The sequence below is a fragment of the Dermochelys coriacea genome, chromosome 4, assembly GCF_009764565.3.
Source record: "Dermochelys coriacea isolate rDerCor1 chromosome 4, rDerCor1.pri.v4, whole genome shotgun sequence".
Taxonomy (NCBI): Eukaryota; Metazoa; Chordata; order Testudines; family Dermochelyidae; genus Dermochelys; species Dermochelys coriacea.
The window spans coordinates 25,139,849-25,164,025 of record NC_050071.1 but is presented as its reverse complement, the minus strand read 5'-3'; the positions used below and the strand labels follow the sequence as shown (position 1 = coordinate 25,164,025).

At 36.7% G+C, this 24,177-nt stretch overlaps 1 protein-coding gene across 24 annotated transcripts in view; it reads right to left on the bottom strand.

Moving 5' to 3' along the window:
- The window catches only part of PDLIM5 (PDZ and LIM domain 5), a 179,610-nt gene that overhangs the window by 64,514 nt on the left and 90,919 nt on the right, over positions 1 to 24,177 (bottom strand). For 10 of the 24 annotated variants that reach the window (XM_043512623.1, XM_043512628.1, XM_043512621.1 and 7 more), the window contains exons 4-11: positions 19,451 to 19,493; positions 17,569 to 18,011; positions 11,024 to 11,041; positions 10,488 to 10,660; positions 9,485 to 9,521; positions 7,199 to 7,228; positions 3,374 to 3,508; positions 2,420 to 2,521 (exon numbers count right to left, since the gene is read on the bottom strand). In XM_043512623.1, coding sequence (XP_043368558.1) covers positions 2,420 to 2,521; positions 3,374 to 3,508; positions 7,199 to 7,228; positions 9,485 to 9,521; positions 10,488 to 10,660; positions 11,024 to 11,041; positions 17,569 to 18,011; positions 19,451 to 19,493 — 981 coding nt within the window. Of the gene's footprint in view, positions 1 to 2,419; positions 2,522 to 3,373; positions 3,509 to 7,198; positions 7,229 to 7,872; positions 8,840 to 9,484; positions 9,522 to 10,487; positions 10,661 to 11,023; positions 11,042 to 13,453; positions 13,471 to 17,568; positions 18,012 to 19,450; positions 19,494 to 24,177 lie in introns of those variants that run through there. The other 14 variants (XM_038399133.2, XM_043512636.1, XM_043512635.1 and 11 more) reach the window with 11 other exon arrangements.

The following is a 24,177-nucleotide window of genomic DNA, read 5'->3' as shown; positions in this document are numbered from 1 at the left end:
TACTTGGATCAAGGTATTAATACAGAATGGTACTGTATTTATTTCAAAATAAAAATAGTACTTATACAGTGTTTTGCGTCAGTTAAGTTTCAGAGCTTCACTATCTTTTAAATATTATCATAGCACCCCTGTGAGACTGACAGGTGCAATGACCCCCATTTTAACAGATGAGGAACAGAGGCACCAGGGGTATGTTTACGCTGCATTTAAACACCTATTGCTGGCCTGAGTCAGCTGGCTCAGGTGGGGCTTTAAAAATGGCTGTGTGGACATTTGGGCTTGGGCTGGAGCCTGGGCTCTGGGACCCTATACAGGTCTAAACAGCCATTTTTAGCCCCGCAAACCCGAGTCAGCTGTCCTGGGCCAGCCATGGCTGTGCCATGGGCTTTTTATTCTAGTATAAATGTACCCAGAGAGACTAAGTAACTCACCCAAGGTCACAGAGGAAGTCTGTGGCAGAACCTAGGTCTCCCAACGCCTACGCTAGCGTCCTAGCCACTGGATATTCCTTCCTCTCCAAAAGACAGAAAAGGGTAACAGAACAGACCAAAGTACACATCTTAATCATACTGCACCTACAACGTCTGCTTCCACCATTAGGACACTGGCCAGCTACTAGTGAGTGATCTAACTGCAGTCTATACACTTAGGGGGAAGACTAATGATTTCTATTCATGTCAGAAAAGTGGTCATGCCAAAGAGGGTGTGGAAGAATCTCAGGATGTTTGCACTCAGTATCCTCCATATTTTAACGCAGAGCCAATATTATGGCAACAACCCAGCAGAATTAAAAAAAATTGAGCATGATTCCCACAACGACCATAATGTACTCTTTCACGCAAGAACACAAAAGCACTTAATAAACCAATAAGTCCCATGCATAGGTGTTGCACCTATTTTACATGTGGCTAAACTGAAGCAGATAACTTAAGTGACTTGCCCAGGTTACGCAATGAACAAACAACAAAACCACTGATTTCAGTAAAACATTTTACTACAACAACATCATGGCGCATATGGTACAGGAACAGCAGTTAAATGGACATATTAGAGACAGAAGCACAAGTAATAAAAAACATGTTTTATGGCTGCTAACCCTTGTAAAAAGGTTGTGAAAAGGATGGAATCAGCAAGTCAGTCAGTTAATGGAGTGTTTGGGGGGGGGTTTGTTTTTTGGGTTTTTTTTTAAAATTAAGGGAGGTGAAATCTGCTGTGTTATTGTGAGACCATGAGATGAGCTTCCTAAGACAGAAGTTATTATAATTCAAAAGCAAGTCTTATAAGATTCATCCAAAAATATTTCATATTAGTTTATTTTAGAGGTAAACGTAACCATCAACTCCCAAGCACGTTGTAACCACCAACCAACCGACCGACAAAAGCCACGTCTTTCAAAAATAACAAAGCTGAAGAACAGAGACCACATTCCCTGTTGAAATCTAAAGCTCAAAGGCCTGTATGAGGTCATACTTGATGACTTAAAGTTTAGGCTTTGAAGGAAGATCATGAGAATAATCAGGCTCCAAAAGCAAGAGCCCGCCATAATTAATTCTCTACCACTTGCAACAGAGTAATCCAAATTCTATAGAGGCTATGGGTCAAGAGTAGTTATACTTAAGGCTATGTGAACTGTGGAACTGTCCAAGAAAAGGGTCCATTTTTATTCTTTTGATTATCTTTTGCATCAATCTGTCCATACCATACAGATAACAAAAATAATTCAATTGAATAAATTTAGGATAATGTACAAAAAATGATAGGCCTTGTTTGGTGTTTGTTTTCTCTTCCAGATAACTGGTGTTTATTAGACACAGAGCCACACACCCACACTATTAGCTTATGAAATTCAATACATCAGTGTAACTTATTCACCTTAAGGAACAACATTTTTCAAAATGTTATTTTCTCTTTCTAAACCCAAAGATGACCTCCAAAGAGAGTCTACAGTCTGCCAAGAAAACATGGTCTAAATAATGCCAATTAAGGTATCCAAGGTCAGTAACTGGAAGTTTGCCCTCTCTCATTTCATCACCACATAGTAGAACATTCCTTAAAGAGCACACCATATTTTTTCAATATATTTAATATAGTTTTGCCTCAGTGGGAAATACATTTGAATTAACTCTCAACCTATACATTAACACTTCATTGTTATCAATTATTGCAGGTCATGGGAAGGGTCACCCACTAACAAAGTTGATCTTTCTGAATTGTTTTACTACCTAGTATGTTATTTCTTATTCCAACTAGTACCTGTGAAGTGTTCATGGGCCTGATCAATATTTTTCTGCTCCTCTTTCCCCTCCTCCTACCATGCTCAGAAAACTGGTGATGTCCATTTAAATGGGTGACAGAGAAACATGGCTAGTATAGATTTTCCTGTTATAATTAGGAAGAGTACCACCGGAGAATCATTTACCTCCCATGGGGCGAACTTGAGACATGATCAGGAAGTCTGGGAGAGGGAACACTGACAGGTGAAGACTTGGCTAATGGCGAACTGTCTGAAGTAGGTTCTGGTCTGATGAACAGTTTGCATGTCATTCAAGGTAACAAAATAAAAATCAACACAAAAAAAGATGTTTAATCTACAGTTAAGTGACATAATAAAGATGTGTTAAAATGTGAACAAAAATATCAATATCTTGAATGGGAATCAGGGTTAAAGTGAAAGTCAGAGCTGAGATGAGGCACAATTTGTGTGTGACCTTTCTTGACTTTGGTGAAGACAGAAACGTGTATTGTTGCTTGTAAAATCAGCAGATAGCCCATTATTATATTTACAGAGATGAGACATGCACATTTAATGTCACTCTGCATAGCCTGATGGGGAAAAAAACAAACTTACAGTAAATACTAAAAATGAGAGTCTCAGAAGTTCTAATTAGGGCTTCATCTTAGTGTTTTATACCCTTTCATTGTGATTTCTTCGTTCTAAAAAACTAGAAGAAGTCGTTTGTTTTATGCCACGACCCCGTCATTTACTTTGGGTGCTACAGGAATTGAACAGCGTGGGGTTGGACTTTGAAGTATAATTCTTAACATTTTCTCCATATTATGCCTCCTGCCCAGACACGACTGAAGTAACTGCAAATGTGACATTTAATGCAACAAAGGTCTTTTGTTTGAAGAGAAATGCACATCACATTTCTAACTGCAATGACATTTTGTGACAAACAGTAAAGTAGGAGTTACAAGGTGAGCGTGTTAACATACAACACATTTGTCTTCCACAAATTTTGAGCAAGTAAAGCTACCTACGTGAGAATGTACTCTAATTTTAGTATCATGCAGATTTAAATATCTTAACAAGTTTCCAGTCTTAAGTGATATCAGTGTATTTCACCAACTTAGCACTGACAGAGAAGCAGACCTCATAACTGGTAATGGTGTTGATGGAGGTTCTGATGCAGGCGTCACCTCAATGGTCTGAGTAGCTACTGAATGTTTATTTAGATCTAAAGAGGAATTCTGGGCTTCTGTTCCATTTGGTATATCTACAGACACGCTTTACAGACAATGATAAAAAAAAAAATCACATAGATGGTGTTGGAATACATATATGAAAATTTAGAATTGACCCCAAAAGTGGGATCACTATTTCACTTTGGCTAGAGATTTGCTAATCTAAAAATCCAGAAAATCTCTACACAAACCTGCTCAATATTACTAACAAGTCTAACAGTGACCAACTCAAAATATTTCATGGATTTGGGAGTAGCATGATCATAAAGATCTATTTTAAGTTTAAATTTCAAGCAAATAGACCAACAAAAACCAGTAGTACAAGGAGTGATTGATGGTCTGAATATATTACATTTATAAAAACCAACAGTGAAAAACATTCACCAGGGTTCACTCAGTATTTCATTTATGTCCAAAATTATGTTCCTCAGCATCAAGACATCCAGAATATACTTGAAAATTACTTTATTACTAAATTACAAGTTGTAACGCAACAAAATCATTGAATGCTTCCATGGAAATATTTAAGTGTTATTTGTGTATTCTACCTTAGGTACAACTTTCCATGATCACTGATATTCTCTCCAGAAGAAAATGCATTTTTATCTACCTAACTACAAATATGGATGGATGAAAATCAAAATATTTGGAAGTTTGCTTTAGAGAAAGTTTAAAAAGCTTAGACATTTATCTGAAGTTTATTCACAGCTCTTGAAATTCTTCACCCTTCTTTGATTACATCCCCTTTGCCCAGACTTGTTAAGTTTAGGCCTACCTCCACAACAGTTGCAGTCAGTTCTTATATTAAGAAAAATAAAAACAAAACAGGACACTAAGTATTTTCCCATATCACGGGAACAAAACGCATTCTGAGGCCTGATTTGAATCAAGCAGTTAGCTAAATCCAGATCATCATATGGATCTCCGACTGGAAACTCACCTGTCTTTTTGAAGGTTAAATGTACACTTGGAATCAGAGTGGGCATTAAGGTGCGTTATTCACATTTTAAAATAAAAGCAGTCTAATGTTTCTCCCAACAGTTTTTACTTATTTCAATTTTTTTTAAATTAAGAAATAATGAAAGTACGACATCATAAGTGTGTTTGTAGGGAAGAGACATCTGGGCATGGAACATGTATCATGACAGTCAAGTCTGTGAGCAAAATATCTTCAGATACGTTTGATGAGAGAATGACCTCAGAGGTCAGGCCTTTTGCTTAGTCAGAGAAGGTGTTGTCACTTTAAAGATTAGAAAGCTAGAGAGTTACTTGCTGCATGGAGGCAGCTCCATACCCATACAGCATGGGGATGCTGACCCATTCTCACCCAACCCCTTGGGTGACCTGAAGAGAAGCAGACTATTTATGTCCACATCTGTACAGTAGAGGCCCCTTTTCCAACTGGACGAGGCTGAACACTCCACCTGTTGAAACTGGGGTCGGGGTGGCTGGTGAGGAATTTTCCCCTCACCTCCAGATTGGCCAAGGTGAAGTAGCTTTTTTCATCTTTCCCAAGGCAAGCTGGAGGCTTGCGGGGGGGAGGGGGGGAAGAAGAAATAAAGAGAGTTAGACTATGGAATAAAGAGAGTTGCAACTCATTATATAAGTGTGGGGTGGATTCCCAGTAAAGGTACTCCATAGGGAACAGATATGGTGATCATGTAAAATGGATTGGGAAAGGATTTAATGAGGTATTCTTTATAGGGGTGGAAACAGGGGTGGTCAGGGGCTCCTATGACTGTTACGGCAGTAAGTCAAGTCCCCTCCCCCCCATTAAACTTCATCTGAGATGGGATGTGTGTGGCAAGACCCCAGCAGTGGGGTGGCTGCCAGCAAATCTCTCGGTATATGTAAAGGACTATGGAACTACCGGTTTCAGAATAGCAGCCATGTTAGTCTGTATCCGTAAAAAGAAAAGGAGTACTTGTGGCACCTTAGAGCATAATGCTCTAATAAATGTGTTAGTCTCTAAGGTACCACAAATACTCCTTTTCTTTTTATGGAATTACCTGCACTGTACAGTTTTACCGACTAGGCATTCCCAGAATTTAGGAATAAAGTTGCGGCCCATCCAGCGTCTCCTTTCCTTTTTCTGGCATAGCCGCACAATGAGGGTGAAGAGAAGAGTAAATACACTGAAAACATTGCTACAGAGCATTTAAATGAGTAGACTGTGGACTTTTGCTACTCAAGATCAATGGAGATCAAACTTATCACAGGGACAGCACACAGGCTGACTAACCTGTTCATCCACTGAGCAATTAGGTGATTACTTTAAATTAAGATGAGCTCTCCTGGCTCCCTTGTTCCTATTGTTGACTAACTATGGAAACACTTTTGAACAGATAGTGGGAGAATGTGAAAATAGGAGTGAGAGACTTTGCTGGCTAGTGAAGGTGGAACAGACTAAATGGAGGCAGGAAAACAACAGATGGTTTTAAGAAAAACATTAGAAGTCTTTTAAAGAGATTGATATGTAGTTTACATAGTTGTAATTCTAATTTAGAAAGTCTGAAAAAGTTATGTGATGAAATACACCATTCAACTCTTTATATTTTCTAAGCTAACCAAGGTAAAAATCAGTACTTTTAATTTTTTGTTCCTGTATTTCCTTCCCCCCCCCCCCCCAAAAAAAAATTAAGAGAATAGACATTAAAACTACTAATATAAGAACAGCCACCAGAGGGCCATACCATATGGTTCTAATTTTGAAAAAATATGCAGGATTTTTGCTGATCTAGAAATTTGTTTAACAGTCCTGAATACATTTTTGCTAAAGTAACTTGCTTAATGAAGTGTCATCCAAATATTTATACAGCGGCATGCCAGGTGGCATTTCCAGGTGGCCAGTGATTTGTAAATCTAGTTTTCTGGGAAGTTCATATGATTTGGGGAATTCTTCTCGAATCTGAATATACTTATCACTGGACACACCAAGAGGATATTTTTAAGACTCGTGGGCTTTGTATATTTATTTTCACTCATGCTAAACAAATCTATGTTTTAGATGATTGCAAAATCATTTTTTCCATTTCTTATCGAAACAACTCCTTCTATTAAGAGCTAAATGCTAGCAAGATAGATAAAATGGCAAATTACCTATCAACAGGAAAATATTCTCATTTTATATATATGTTTCAAAAAAATACATACTTTGAAGATATTGTTTGACCTGACTCCTAAAGAATGCATTACAAAAGGGGCCATAAGAAGTCATCTTATCACTTATTTTTTACTGTGTTGCGTACAAACTGTAATAACATTCCCACCCTACCATACATAAAAAATGATTTAAACCGGCAAAACAACTTTAATACAATGCTTAAAATTCATATTTCTGAACATACATGTTCTAGTTCAAATCAATAATTATAGTGTGCTGTATGTGCATTGAATAATGTGCACAGTTTTAGTAAAAATGTGACACACAAACAGGTATTTGAAACAGAAGAGAAATCATAATTTGATAGAACTGCCAAGGCAGTTCATTTCCAATTGACAGATTTTTGTCGGCAGTGAAACTGTTATAGTGAATTATTTTTCCTGAAAGTCATTATGTGGTTTTAATGTAAAACAAATCAAACCATGAGAGGACATAACTGTTTTAATTCTACCATGTGCTGGATGTGAATTCTTCTGTAGTTTTATTTGTACTTTGATATAATTCCTTATATTGTGCACTCTTATGTTTCCACACGAGTGACTGTTAGTGTTCAGACAATTTAGCAGTTACCTGGGGTCTCCATTTTCTGTTTGACTCTCCCTAAAGATAACATGACAAACACAGTGAGCTACAGCCTTGCTAAGCTGCAGGAACGTTTATTATGGCAAAGTAATGCTTTTGAAGAGGAAAAGCAAACTTCAGAATATTAGAATGTTTTTAGGATGTAACCTCTCTGCAATAATTTGTTTAAAGGAAGGGCTCTATTTCTAGAACCCCAGTTCTCTACTTTTAGAAAACCCTAGTTGATATACTCAAAGTTTAAACAAAATGCTATACAACTTATAAGTACGGTACTTCATTTTGCTCCAAGATTAACCTTTTAGGTTCAGACTTTCTGTACTTCAATAGGTGTTAAAAGCTGACAATTAGTTTGTTTAAAACAAATGTGTTCTAGGCTCACGTCACATACTTCTATTTGGGACAGCAAAAAAGATCAATCACTTCCTAGCTTGATGCAGAATCCCTTACAAATCTAAAAGACGTAATAGACAATTTTTAAAAGGAGATTTGGGAAAAATCCCATGCATTTATTGTACAAATATTGGTGGCTCTTGCACAACTCTATTTGGTTTTATTGTCTCGTCTCTTGCTTCAGTTAGATTATAATACTAGAGATACAGCACTTTTGTATGAGAGGTCTACGTACAGAATTAAAAGGCCTCAAAGAAAAATCAGACAAAACTAAGTTAAAAGCAGCTTTTATTAAAATACTCTTCAAACTTCAAAAAGTTTAAGTTAATGAGTGTCTCTACTATAATACATTATATTACAGGATAATAAGCGTTACCATCATAGGCTACTGAAGCTTCTATAACACACAAAAAACCCTAAGAGTTTCACCATACAATAAATAATCATCACTGTCTATGACTTCATCTTATTCTCATTTGATGTTGCATGCTGAAGCTCTTACATGTACACAGCAACATTTCATTCCTTTTTTGTATAGTTTTTCCATGGTGTGGATGGGACACCTGTTTAACAGGCTCAGTACTTGTACTGCACTAAGATTTGCAATAGCAGCAAAACTCCTTTTGGCGGGGAAGCCATTTGACTTCTCCCTCTACCATTTAAAAACATTTACAACCCACTCTAAAATATTTCTGCTGAACTTCTATTGAATTTAAAGAAAATTATCCTAGAAAGTACAAGAGTTTCAGTGTGCGCAGGCCTCTTTTTTTCAAGCAACACTGTATACTGCTCTTTTGCTCATCTTTCTAACAACCTACAAGAACTCAAATTCAGCAATACAAATTAATCCTCCTTGTCAAGAAAGGACCTCAATAGCCACCTCTTCTACCTACTTGAAGACTCAGTCACCTAAGTCACTTTGTGTTGATTTGTGTATGTTTGTTAACTACTGATCAGCACAAACACACACTCATCTCATTCTTTACATATCAGTAGGAAATTGTTAGAAAAGTATAGAAAAAGCTAGAGTTTCTCTCATAAGAAAGCTAATAAAATACTTTTTTTTGGTTTGTTTTTGCGCAAAGCATTTGGAAAAGAGAAAAAAGAAGAAAAGGTTTGTGTTTTGTTTTTGCAACTTGGGTAATTCACTGGACATTAAGGACACGTGCTGAGACGTCATGGTGCCAGTCACGTAATTTTGTATATTTTGGGCTAAAGATCTGGATGGGAATCTTTTCCCTGTGGAAAGAAGTGATAGAAGAAACATAAGAAAGGAAAGAAGTTTGTCTTACAATTCAATTCACAGGAACTGAAAACATGCCATCTACATGCACTACTTACAGGCCTACATATTTTCTCATCTGGTCTTTTAAGGCCTCATCCAATGCCAAATGAAGTCAATACAAAGATACTCCCCCACACTGAATCAGGTATTGAACTGGGCCTTTAGCACTACTTTGAATAGCATAATTTTGAATAGCATAATTTTTCAAGAGCAACAGAATAGTAGCTATCTGTTCAAATCTTAGAAAAAGTTAATCTGATCTCCTATTACAAGCCAAAAATGCATGGCTAGATTCAAGACAAAACATTACATTCATCTGTTTACAAGCTATCACCAGACAGAGGATCAACTGTTACATTCACCGAAAAGTTCCAACTCCTGTACAAAGCTTATTTTCAGTCTTGTATTAAGCTCCTAAATAAAAGCCAATCACAGCACACAAAGTATTGATTTTACATGCTGATTCATTTATAACACAATATTAACACAGAACAACATGTTCTGAACTTTACACCAATGCACCAAACTGCAATATTACATCAGTTCGAAACAAGCCATGCAAAATATTGAATACTCAAAATACAAACAAATCAACTTACTTTGTTTTCTTTGTACTCTCAGTTTCTGGTTCTTTCACTGCAATGAAATAAGAATTTTTATATTTCTAAATGGTTACTTTGAAACAATTGAGTTAAGGTTGATCTTCCTCAAAAACAGGCCAATAAAACCTTTGCATCATACTATCATGCATTTTGTACATGCCAAAGAAAAACTATTTTATAATTTTTCAAAAAAGGTATTGCTATTATTTTTTCATTTACCTCAACCTGTAAAGCCACAGAGCCAGATTTTTAAAGGAATTCAGGTGTCTAAAACTGCAGACAGGTGCCTAATGGAATTTCCAAAAGTGCCTAACTCCCATTAGACTTCAATGAAAGGTAAGCACCTACACATTTCCAGAAACCCCTGTAGGTACCTGTCATCATCTTTAGGCATCTAAATATCTTTACAAATCTGGCCCTTGTAACATAAATCCATACAGAAATTACAGGGAAAGAATAATGTTCACTAATCACTTTAGAATGACTTAAATTACAATGGCCCTATTATTCCATGTTATGTTATGATTTTAAGATTCGGTATCTAGCTCTTTTAAGGCAGAAGCAAATGCTGTACTGTTCTGCTGGAAGCTCCTGTTTTCAACAATAAAACAAGCCAGTGTGATTTTGAGTGGAAATTTCTCCATTTGGTGGTGGTGGAGGAAGGGCAGGAGGGACATTTTTCTGGCAAGCTGATTTAGGGCGAATATGGTAGTTATTTTAAAGGGACCCTGTCAGCTTGGAATTTAGTCAGGTCAAAAAAAGTTGAAGGCATTACACCTGCCCATAATCCCCTCTCTTTTTTGCTGTGTGGAGGGTTCACACAAAAACAGGGTAACTGACTACTGAATTGATGATCGGGGGAAGAAATGTTACAAATTGGATAACAGAACTTTATTAATTTTTGTTTCAACACCGTATAGCAAGTTCAACCATGACAGAGTGGAAGTCCATTACTGCTACTTAACCTTATCTAATGCTGCAACACCAAACGATTACTCACTGTGTTCAGTGCCGGTGATTTGGGCAAGGATCCGAAAAGAACGTGATTGGGTAGTTCCTGTCCTTGGGTGCCAGTCTTCAGTATCTTCAATCAATCGTTTTTTGCTGGCATCTCTGTGAGTGGGTGTGTGGTAAAACTCTGTATAGGTATCCACAATGTGCTTCCTTGGTGGACTATTTCAACAAAGAATAATTGTAAGGGGGGAAAATGTGAAATTTCATCAGGAAATCTTAAATTTTGTCATTGTCACAATGGCATTTAAGACTTCATCATGCACTATCAAGGTTTGTAAAAACAGCTTCTGCATTTGGGTGCAGATCTACTTTTTGTAAACGCTACTGCATACAAAGTAACATGAGCTCAGAGATATAAACACAGATTCAAGTCTATTGCTTGCAAAACAATTCCATGAATTTAGTAGTTTAAGTCAGATTTACGAGGAAACATTTAATATATTTTCTACAGTCACTATCATAAGACATCAAACAGCACAACTCAGCGTTAATACCATGTTATATACCTTTTTAAATATTTACCGTTTAGGTGGGTTTTTCCTTATAATTGAAGGAATAAGACAACAGAAGAAACAGTGTTCCAGTGTGAACAGCAAGGAGAGAGGAAAAGAAAAATAAGTAAAAAAAAGTAAGAAAACTGAAGTGAAAGATACGGGTATGTCAAGCAATAAAGTGCAATGAAGCCAACCACTAGTGACGTTTTAGAGTAGCAGCCGTGTTAGTCTGTTTCTGCAAAAAGAAAAGGAGTACTGGTGGCACCTTAGAGACTAACATTTGAGCATAAGCTGTAGCTCACGAAAGTTTATGCTCAAATAAATTTGTTAGTCTCTAAGGTGTCACAAGTACTCCTTTTCTTTTTACTAGTGACAATATCCTGCTACAAAAAATTGGTTCTGTGCAATGTCCATGATTTCTTGGATTCCATATAGATTGACAGGTAAGAAAAAAGTAGTCAAAATGTGGCTTTTTTTTTTTTTTTTTTTGCAATCTCTGAAAAGTAGTATATGTAATGCTGGTGAAATGTAATGGGCTAAACAGCCCTGGAGAAAGAATTCCTTGCTTTGTTCACAGAGATAGAGCACACTGCCTACTAGGTGTACCTCAACTCTGCTCTGGAACATTTAGAGCTGCAGCTACAAGGATGAAAAGATAAGAAATGTCATGCCTCCCAACTGAATTTACCAACGAGGATGCCAATTGTGGTGGTGGCTGTTGAGCTGTGGATTGTTGTCCCATAGGAAGTATATTAAGGGTTTGTCTACACAGCGGAGCATTGCACTCTTTGGGGATATGATTTATTTTACATACATCAACCAACAGCCATCTGTTATAGTAATGTCTTGTATTATCAATCAGGGCTGGCTTGGAAGTGGGAATCCTAAAGGTGTAGATGGAGTTTTTCAAAGGCACAAAGGGCAGTTAAGTGCCTGACTCCCATTAAAAGTCAATGGTATCTCAGTTGTACCTTTGAAAGTTCCCCCATAATGTTCCACATGCTATTACCAATCCCTGAGCTATTAGTCTCCCAGGGATATGGAGTTTTTAAAACTATACTTTCAGGAACTGTGGCAAATACATGGTGATGTTTCACCATTTTGGGAAAGTACCAAAGGGGACTGATACTATAAGCATCTATTTTAAAAGTAACAGTTTATTTTTGTTTTTACACACTGTATAGGAGATGTACAATGCCAAATTAACTCCTTAGATATGGCATGGCAAAACTGCAGAAGTTGAAAAAACACTTCTGTTTGTATCAATGTCCTCTTAACTTGTTTCACATTAAAAAAGCTGCAAAATATTGGATAAGAAGGGTATTTGTTACTAACTTCTCAAAAAAATAAGACCGAGGCCTATTAAATTCATTAGTCAGCAGCTAAGTTACAGCAGCAAAGTACAGAATGATGTGCAAGGCATTAATATAAGACAACATTTAATAAGAAAAAGAAATTATATTAGTGATGTACTTACACCTCATCAAGGTTACTGAAGGAGAGAGGGGTATGGTAACAAAAGAGACAATGGAATTTCCAGGATGATGGAGTACAGGTAAGAAATGCAGACAAAATGAAGTGATGCGACAAGAGAAAGTTAATGGAAAGAATTAAATTTGTATATGAAAAGGTGTGAATTTAACTACAAAATGGAAATACAGAGAGACTAAAATACATGCTAATGAAATGCACATTAATAAAGAACACAGGCAGCTAAGTAGCCTTACATGTTTGTTAAAAGCTAAATTACGAAAAAGTGTTCTGCTAGGTTTTCCCCCTCATTTTCTTTGCTACAGATGAGACTCCTTCCCTTTTTTAGAGTTTGAGGATCTTTATGGTAATTACTCAGGGAGGCACAAGATGGTGCCAGAGCCTAAGAAAAAGACATCTAGACAGGCAATTCAGCAATTAGCTCGGGCTAACATTTTGTATTTATTTGAAGGCAGGTGAGTGGGGAGGAAGAAATGTCATTTTTAAAATCAGAATAAAATCATTAGTTAATTTAAAGACCTGGAATCTAATAGCAACAGATTTTATATGCATTATATTTACTTATGTGTATTCTATATATCATGCTGATTTAACAGTGTGATGCCCTTCAACCCCCAAGCCAAACACTTCTCTAAAACGTAGTTAACCCCCACTAAAGCAACAAGTTATATTACCAATATCATGAGGTATATAGCAATAGCACTAAAAAAAAAAAAAAAAAAAAATCAGTACACGCATGAACACCACACAGATAATTGTGACAAAGAAATGCTGCAATATTTAATATGATGAAAAGCAAAATCACACCATGTTCAGCGTACACCAAAACAATTTACTTCATTAAAATGTGGTTATTTGAAAACATTAAATTGCTTTACAAAATATTAATTTTGCACACCATCATACATGCTGGTTATTTCAACAACATAAACCACCATAATTCAACTCCAGTGCTGTTGATACTAACTTTGTCACTGTTGTTACCTGCAAAGGAAGAGAGTATTTAAAGCATTATCTCAATGATTTCCTTTCCCAATACTTCAGAGAATCTTCCAAGTTCAAGTTCTGGTAAAGCTTTGTATCATCTAGGGTCAAGCTGAAATTTATCAGGAACCTATAAGAGAAAGTTTCAGCCCAACCCACTTGGCATTGAATAAGAACCTGAAGCAGTCTCTCCTGTTTTAAGCAGCAGGCACATTCTCATGCGTGAGCTGGCAAGAAGGTCTTGGTAAACGCACAATTACATACAGCCACAGGAAGCAAAAAAGCTCTCCCTTTAAGCCATAGCTAAGAAACAGAAAATTGACCTCTCTTCTCCATCCTACAGTGAAGGCAAAGCAAACCAGGAAGCAAACTATTTGGTAAGGCTGCAGTTTTGATGGTTAGTAAGGTTTTCACCAGGTTTTCAAATGTCATATTTTGAATCACTACACCACATCAATATTTCCACAAAGAGAAACAGAGAGATGCTAAGTGATTTTATTCAAGGCTGTCTCTGAATGCCTACATAATAAAATCACTTATCAGCATCATCCAGAAGAAGTTAGTATTATGGAGAAGTTCTAGATCTTGATTCATTTAAGAATTGTGCGAGTAACTGATTTATTTGGTTCGCTTTGGTTTGACCGAAAATGATATGTTTGGCTAATCAAAAAGTTGGAAAAAAAAAAAAAAAAGATTTTTGGTTGAGCAAAATTTTTGTTCGACCCAAAACTGAATGACTTATTTTGATTTTGAGCTTTCTAAAGAAAAACTTTTTTAAAAAGAAAGGAAATTTCCTAAATGAAAAGGTAACTAGAAATTAAACATTTCTCATTTTTTTTTTAAATTTAAAACCAACAATTGGCTGAAATAGACACATATTTGCAAAATATTTTGCTTGGTGTAAAGATTTTTCGCTGAAAAAATGCTTTTTGGCCAAAAAATTTGCACAGCTCTGCCAGTTGTATTGCCAGGTTGGCTCAATGAACTACAGCTGACAAGTTTTAAACTATAGTTTGTAAAGGAGACAGTGATTTACATACTCTTGAAATGGCTGGGGGCGGGGAGGGGGAGAGGGCAGAGAAAGCAATCAGTCCCTCATGTGTAGGTCTATCAATTCACCCAACCACTACTGGAGTGCCAGAGTTAAAAATCTGAACGCTTCTCATTCCTCTTGCTTGCCTCCTCCCTTTGCCCCAATTTTAATATTCTATATCATGGGTTCTGAAACTGGGGGTCGGGACCCTTCACAGGGTCATGAGGTTATTACATGGGGGGCGGGGTCGCAAGCTGTCAGCCACCACCCCAAACCCCCGCTTTGCCTCCACCATTTATAATGGTGTTAAATATATAAACAAGCGTTTTTAATTTATAACAGTGGGTCACACTCAGAGGCTGCTATGTGAAAGTTTCAGAATCAATACAAAAGTTGGAGAATCACTGTTCTATATTCTGTTTTAATGCACATCCAGAATAATATATTGTTTCAAAAATCTGAATCTACTATACAATAAGAAAATACCCATAAGACTCCACGTAGCCAACTCTGCTTTTAATTAAGAAGAAACTGACTTTTCAACCATGGGACAACTTGACTCTGATTTAAACACAATGGGCTAGATTCAGCTCTCATTTACACCCGTGTAAAAACCAGAAATTGACCCCCCCCTTCACTTCAGTGGAATAACACCTGATTTACATGGGTTTAAGTGAGAACAGAATGTTTCTGTACATATATTCTGCTCTTCCGTGACAACAGCAAAAAACTATCACTTGCTCACAGTTATCCCCAAGTTCACTCACTACACGTAGAGTGTGATGTGATACGAGCTACAAAAGCCTTTTGTAAACAGACTGAATTACTCCAGTCTAAATATATTTGTAAAAACGACAGCGTAATTTCTCCTAGCGTTTCTTCACCACTACACCTCTTTCACGTGTAAGCAAATTCTTCTTATACTAATAAGGGTTTGCTCAACATTTGAAACAAAAATATTTTGAGTAGAGCAAAGTCCAACAAGTCTAGAGCTTTCTACTTGCCCAACAATACTGTACATCTACAAGATGCACCACACCCTTTTTTATTATTATAAAACAGAATTGCTGAATATGTGTATCGGAAGGGGTTTCATTTCAGATGGTTCCGTTATTTCAAACTTGCATCCTTCTGTTATTTCAACAATTACCCAACAATTCTGGGTTAAGCAAGGGAGAACTTTACTTGTTAATTAGTATGGTGACTAAGCAAGCTGAGAGTACTTTTACGTAGACAGATGCAGCTGTATATGCTTTTGTCATTTTCACTTTAAAGCTTTAAGATTTTTACAGTGTTGCTTAATCAAGTTGTAGTCCAAGTATACTATACTGTCACCCTCTATTATAATAGAGAGTATACTTTCACAACCTCACTAAACCTTTTCCAAGTTCCCACACTAGAATTTTCTGCTAAGATTGGCAGGAAGACAGGAATTTCTTCACTAATCAGTTGACATTTTCTTCACATAGTATTCTTTTTTCACTGAATTTATTATTATGCACTTATGCTACTCAAGGAGCCATCCTATCTTGACTGATCAAGTGCTAATTCTAGGCCTGCAGCACTACTTCCCTGCGAGAGAGCCGATTTTGAGATCAGTCTGTTTTTTTCAGTGCTAGTTACTGTAGCTGAAAGCCCGCTCCCTGAATTATTCTTCCAAAAGTACCCTTCCTGGAAGTATATGGATGGTTCACCAGAGCCTCCTAGTATGGAATGAGTCTTCAGGACTGCCTGCTTTTTCCCTTTTTTAAAGCTGTGTGGAATAATGCCATCATCTGTTTGAAAGAGTCTTAAAATTGCCATGACAACAGTGTGATATAAAATGCATAAGGCCTGCATTATATGAATGAACATGTGGAAGAAGTTTGTTCTGAAATATAAAAAGGAATATAAATGTAATTAGCTTAATTATTTGTTCTTAAAGTGGAATAATTGAAACCATAGTGCTGTACTTTAGTTCAGATACAGATGACTCTCTCTTTGTATGTTACTACTCAAGTTCAGAACCAAATTCAAAATGTACCAGAAGACATTTGCATCAGGACCACATTTTTGTTATTGCTCTTCTGATGACCTCTGAACAAAAGTGGAATAATACTTATATTAACTAGCTTTAAAAGTCTCTGGTAATAATGCAAAACACTTCTTGAACTTCACAAATTAAGTTAAGGTTGTAAGAAAGCAAACTAAATAAAATACATGAAAACAATTTTTTCTTCAAAATGTAGCTTTATGTGCCCGATTTAAAGATTTGCGGAGCATCAGCAATGCCCCAAACTATCCCGATAGTGTCTTTAAAATGTTAAATTTCAGCCAACATATTAGTGAGTGTTTAACTTTCAAAATGTCTAGAGGTTGCCTTTTTGATAATTCTGAATTGCTAAAAATATTCTAACATTTGAATTTTAATGCTGGCTTTTTTAAATTAGATGGACACACTTCTGCATAACTGAACTTTCCAGGAAAACTGCATTAGAATCAATGAAAAACTAGATTCAGTTCAAGATTGATCTTATCCCCATACCAGCATTCTAATTTCCTGTATGTAGCAAATATAACAAGTTCTATATTTTGCCTTCTTTCCCAACCTCTGGATGAAATGCTGTAACTTGCACTATGTGGCCATCCATTGCCAAGTTTATTCTTCCTTAGCATCCGATTCCTGGTTTTTCCCAATTCTAGATGGCTCTTCTTGACAAACTGCCTCGCATTTTTTGGGTGCCTGCTGCTTTCTTTACCATGCTGGGACTGAGATATACTACTGAGCTTGCTATAAAGTTCAAAACGCATCAAATGAATGATTGCAACTGCCTTTTCAACAAATCTCATATGGTTCAACTCTATAACAGAGATTATGCTGCAGACACAAGATGCTTTTAGAAGATCCTCTAATAAGCTCACTTTATACCTAAAACCAGCCCATTCACATTTATCTTTTTCACAGAGATGTTGTGTGAAAAGAACCCGACTCTTCCAAGATGCGTTTTGTCCCCTTAAACACAGCCCAGTAAATTGTCTGGAAGAAAAGTCCCTCATAGCAAACAAAGTGCCCTGAAGCCACCTACCCATTTTGCTGTTTATTGTCAACCTGGCTCTCTTTGAATCCTCTTCTTTGTCCCTCTGCTACATCCTGGGCATTGTCGTTGGAATACGTGTTCAGGGTTGTATTGTATGTGTTGGGCTGCCATGGAACATTAACTGCAGCTTTAGCAGCATTCAGTGCAGGTGAACGCTGGTCAGTACTGGATTTGGCATTAACATGCAGTCCAGATGCAGTGAATGGGGGAGGAGTGACAGTGGCCAATGGTGGAGGGGAAGCACATGACGGAACAGTCGCATGGGCTGGGGTGAAGGCAGATGACGGTGATGGAATGGAAGTGACTTTTGAGGAAGATACAGCTCCAAATGGCCTTGGTGTCTTATTGTAGGCCACGTTCACTGTGGAAGTGACTTTGGGTGCAACAGAAGATGCAATAGGCACAGGCTTAACTACTTCTTTAGGTTCTCCCTATATAAAATAAAAACAAAAACATACAAAGCACACCAACCACATGCAAAATAGACATTTTCATTGGAAACAGAGAAGGGAATTCTCTTTGCTTCAAACCAAGACAGATGATATGTTTTGCAGTAACAAAACTTCACTTATACTGTATTGGCAAAAAATGGATACATGACACATGCATTTTTGGAGAGGGAAGGATCCTAACGTACACAACAAACTTAGAAACCCTAGATATTAGCTACTCTTATCTCATGCAAGAGTATATCCTTGCATATACTCTTGAGGCATATCCTTGCCTCAATAAGGTTTAAGGATTAAACAAAAGACTTACTCAGATGTAAAGAACAACAGATTACTCATATGTAGTATGAAAGTTTGCTTAATAAATCCGCTTAAGTTTTTTTAAAATTCATATTCCATCTCAAACCAAATTCAACACACACACACACACACACACACACACAGAATATTACATTTTATATCTTATGTAACAATTTGCTGCTTTGTCAAAGGATATGGGCAGTGGTGAGCTGGAGCCAGTTCGTACTGGTTCACGCGAACCGGTTGTTAAATTTTGAAGCTGGTTTAGAACCGGTTGCTAAAGGGGTGGGGAAGCTCCGGGGGGACGGACAGGATGTGGCAGCTCATCACTGGATATGGGGAACATGAAGTGGTATTTCAAGGGGCACAGCAGCAACTGGCAAATAGCTGAAAAGGAACAAGCCATATACTATGAAGGCTATTATTTACTTTCTGGTTTTGGTGATATGTGTTTCAGAGATGGAACAGACTTCCTTAAGCGCTTTTAGGATCTGAGAGGTGCAGATTGTTCTCATGCATCTGTCCTGTAAAGACTTCCTACCTGCCTCCATCAGGTTAAAATAGTGGAAAAAGAATGTGAACCTGACGTTTTGCAAGGATTCTAAAATTTAGAATATAGTCTTGCCTAAAAGTATTTTCCAACAGTGCGTGAACTCTGAAGGGTTCTCCACTACTGGAAAGAACTCTGATGAACTGTTCTATGCACTTTATCAAGCTAGGCTCCTTTCAAGAGCACAGAAAGTTATGGCTTCTCTTTGGAAGAAAGAACAGCGGTTTCTCCCTTCAGGATGGGGCAATGCTGCCATAAAGGCTATCACTAAGTTAAGAAAAAATAGTTAGGAAATAGGTGTTTGGGGATGAAAAAGCTGGAAGGTAATATGTATTTATTGCTTTTTAATTGTTAATCACTGTACTCTTCCCCAATTTTTTTTAAGACGATATCACTAAGAAAAGCACTCTGATTTCTTGGTATACAAGATCTTTACGTAACATAGGAAAACTCAATATGTTGTGCTAAAAGAACAGACTGACTACTAGTGTGTATCAAGAATCGAGTGAAGGAAGTGCAGAAACTAGTGCAACACACTACATCTCTGGGTAGAAATTAAAAAAAAACGTACCTTTTGTACAGGAACAGGATCGGGCTTTGGTGCAGAGTGCGCTCTAAAATAGAAAAAAAAAACATGCACAAATTTAAAAATACATGTACTTCTTTGCTAGGTTATTGAAATATTTTACCTAAGTATATTTATCTATCTCCTCCCCCATTAAATGTGGGTGATTTTTCACTATGCTTAATTATTTCCTGCAAAGAAAGTGAGATTACTGGATTTGAATCTACAGTATTGCAGCTAACATATGTCGAAAAAAAATGAACTGGATTCTCTTACTCCGAAACAACATCGAGGGCCCACCAAAACAAAACAGCCAACCATACACAGAAGTGCAAGAAACTACACAAGTTTCAATTAAGTTACTTTCAGATTGATCGCTAAATGGCAGCCATGGCAATCGTATGGCCAGAAACTTCACAGGCTGCTGCAGAAACAACTTTGTGTTACCTCAGTATACATATAACAAAGGGCTCATATCTGCACTTAACGCTTTTGGTTTTTCAATAAGAACAAGTAACATACAGAAGTCATTTTGATCTCTGTTTAAATTTTAGATTAAACTACAATCTTTTCAATGGCCATAAGCCATAATCTCAACAGTTTGCTTATTGTTTTCCTTTCCCTTTATATGATATTACTTCATTTAACTCAGCTGCACCAGTCAGACTGTGTTTTAACACAGTACCATCCTTAGAGCAGGGCTAAAGCACAAAGCTTCTTTTCATTACTAAAAAAGGCAGTTCTGCTTTTGAAGGATTATAGCCAAATGAAGTTATTATTGGTACCTCATGTGTTCTTTCAGGTCTTCCAAGATAAGTTTAACATAACTCCAAGTCCTTTGCAGATAGCAACAAAAATTCTTCCTAACAGATTCAAATGGCGGGGGAGGGGAGATGGAAGGGGAGGGATGGTAACAGACATAATGAACACCACCCAAACTTTGTGATACCTACATGTTGCCAGTGCAGCCTTTAGTATCTGAGGGCCTCACCTAAGGTGTCTGGGTCGTAAAAAATACAAAATAAAATAAAAAGTATATAACCATAATAAAATATTTGCACACACACACACACACACACACACACACACACACACACACACAGCATCTTCCTCTAAACATCACTTATTGTTTGAGTTCACCAAATATATAAGATGTTGCTGAGCAATATTAGCCTTTTTTTTTCAGTTGATATGAAAGAATGACTCATCACCATATTTTAAGACATTGTTGGCTGTATTTGGTACTTGAGCTGTGGCACTTCAAAAATTATCTAGGAAGCAGCAATTATACATCAACCCAAATCATACAACCCTGATTTTCCAAAAATATTTGGAATAGGGTTTCGAATAAGGGAAGCTGGAACACTACTTCTGGAATGCCACTGACTGGTAAAGAGTTCCGTTAATTGGTGAGCAGACAACTGAGGTAGCAATTTAATTACTAAGTATCTGTTAGGCTCTCCAGATCAGCACTGTATCAGCAGCAGGAAAGTATGGAAAGCCAGAAATGGAGTTAAATAGATATTTCAGCTGAATCTATATAACTGAAGCTTCCAGTCCTGTTCATTTACAGTCTCAACTTCTATATGCTAAAATATTTACCCTTCCATTTAACTTCCAGGACACATCACCTTCTAATAATAAAATTACTGTGTGTGAGTAAAGTCCTCAGGTAACAAGTGTGGCTTGTTACTAACTGGTACAAATGGAGATGTGCGTATTATCCATATATGTTGGCTAAATATGAGGGGCGGGGAGGGAGAGAGAGCGAGAGAACACACATTTTTTGCCCCGCGTCTTCAGCATTTGTTCATCACTGATGACATATTATGCACACTTCAGTGATAATTCTGAACAGAGAGAGGTTTTTGTCCCTTTGGAGGAACGGGTCTGCTCTCCCAGTTTCCCACAGAATTTCTAGTCTATGAGACTACTGACCTCAAGACCTATAAAGCACTGGAGTGCATCATCAATCACTTCTAATAGAAGAGTTGTCAATTTACAGCAACAAAAGCAACAAGAGAACAAATGGCAACACACATGGAAAGATTTCTTTTTATTATGACCATAGCTAGCATGAAACATGTATGTCATTCCATAGTTCGATAAATTTATCGATGAAAAATTGCTATAATCTAAGATGCCCAGGCAGTGTAAAATGAAAAATGTTCATTTTTGAAGTTTGAGTTTTGTACCTAAAGATTCAGCCAGAATTTTACACTTTGCTATCTCCTATTTTTAGACCTGGAATTATCACCATATTCAAAGGGTGAGGAGTAATTCACAACACCATGCTGATCAGTCTCCTTCCTAAAACTCTCCTGCCAAAGAACACCAAAGTGAATGTAGGTGTTCAGGAAAATGGGAAAGCAAAGAGACACGACCTCTCTCAACATTATAGTTACATTTCTATCATCCTTTCCTTGACAGCCCTCTGCTAAAGTTTTCGGGAGATTATAACTGGTCCTTAACTTTTAGACAGAAAAATTTTTAAATGACATTTCAGTTTGAGATATGTTTATGCATACAGTAGTTTGAAGTAGTACTTGCAAAGTGGTATTTTGTCTTCAAAATGAACATGTAAAAATGCTATTAAAGTTAATTCAGTTTCTGATCATTAAAAAAAGTTCACAATATTCTTTTAGTCTTTGGAGTCAGACAGCATACCATTATTTAATTTTACCTTAAATACATTTGAGACTAGGTAATAAATGTTTGTTCCATGTTCCAAAACAGTTTTACTTGGGTTTGTTGACTCCAGACCACAACCAGCTAAATCTGTGGTTTATCTAAGATCAAAGAAAATGCTTACCAAGCAAACTGAGCCACCAAGATGTGAATGAGAAAAATGTTATGGTGGCTATGCAAGTCAGTAAAAAAGAAAAATTCATAATTTAGGCTGAAACGCAAAGTGTTTCCAACACTTCGACCAAATGGAATGTTTCCTTAAGTACTTTAATAAGCACAAATGCTCTTAGTATTGTGACATATGCTAACGTATTAAAATAGCTTTAAAGCTTGTCTGCCTGCAGTATCACATGCGTCCCTTCTAGCTACACTTGATTTATCTCCTACTTTGCCATGTTATGACTTAAATGCCAGTTTTGCAGATAGCGATTTTAGTGGACCAGCTGATCAGAAGATGAACCAGTCTAATTTCCACAACAGTAGTAAATTTATGCCAGCTCTTGTTTAGTATAATTCGATATAAAGACCACAAAACCCATTCCTAAAACAGAGTCTCCAAAATGTTTTACTTGCAATAGTTTGTCACCATAACAACAATTATAAAATCAGAACACTCAGTGTTTTATTCCTCCAAAGTTTTGTTTCAGGAGATTTTCTGTACTTTCAGCATGACAGAAACCATATTCTACATGTTTTGAAATTTATACGTAAGCAATGGTCGAATGTATATACGTTAACATTTAGGAACACTTCAGTTCATATTTCTGCTTATCATAGATACATTTTGTGTTTATGGTAAACCAAGAGGAATCTAATAAAATTTATATCATGTAAAGGTACTATTAGCAGGCATATTACCAGACTGGCAGAGAATTTTGGGGGGGATTTTCCTTTGATTTTGCCACCACCAAATTGACCCATATTCATCTTATGCTAACCTCAAGTTAGGTTTACCTCACTCAAGATATTCATTAGTATGAATCTGTAAAAAGTCAAGTTAGACTTGGATTCCACTGATACATACCCATATTTCCATTTACTATTTGGGAGATTAAAAATGCAACTACACAAGGTACAGCTAAAACCCTGTTTTATTCATAACAATTTACATGTTTACAAATTCTGGATTAAGAGTTTATAGACATAAGAGGAGTCAAAGTGATCCTGGAGTCCATAATTAAATAATAAAATATTTTTAAAATATCTAGATACCACACAAGTAATGCTATGAATGTACTTCTGGTAAAACAATTTTTTTTAAAGGGGAAATAAGAGAAAGGGAGAAAAAAAATCCTGTACTACAGGATATTTATCATCACAGCTTTTAAGTACCTTGGTAGTCTCCCAGAATACAGACATGTAGCCTTTGGCCCTAGGGTAAGGAAGCTGGATTATACAAGACTAGGTTCAGTTATTTGGCCCTTGTGACCACAACACATCTCTCTTCTTGAAGTAAGGTTTAATCTCAGACTTTATAAACTCAGACAACCCACCTCTACCACATCAGATTTCTGTCATAATCTGACTTTGGTAGTTCAGAATCTAAGATAAGGAGAAAGTATTTGTTCTGCACCCTTGGTGAAGCCATGTAACCAATACACATTTTAAACAGCTCGGAGTCGTGTTGTAACTCTGGGTCTGACTTGTGGTAATTATTAAGTAATGAAATGTTTCTAAAATTGCAAATCATCAACAAGTTTGCTATTACACTAAATATTCCTCCTGTATCTATTAAGTCACCTGCTTCTTTTCAATATAATATTTCTAGTTTATGCATTAGTCAGTAACGATAGATAACCCTGCTCAGATAAAAGAATCTAACGTTCAACCAAAATATTAAAAACAATGTTAAATTCATTTTGCATTTGTGAACAATATCTCCTTCCAGCTATCTTTGCAAATATCATTGCAGTATTTCCCAATTCCATTCAGAGTTAGAAAACAACAAAATACAACGAGAAAGACGTTGCCACAAGAATTCTCTTTTGAGACTTCCAGCCTATTTTTGCAGATGCAAGAGATTTAAACAACTCAGGTTTTGGATA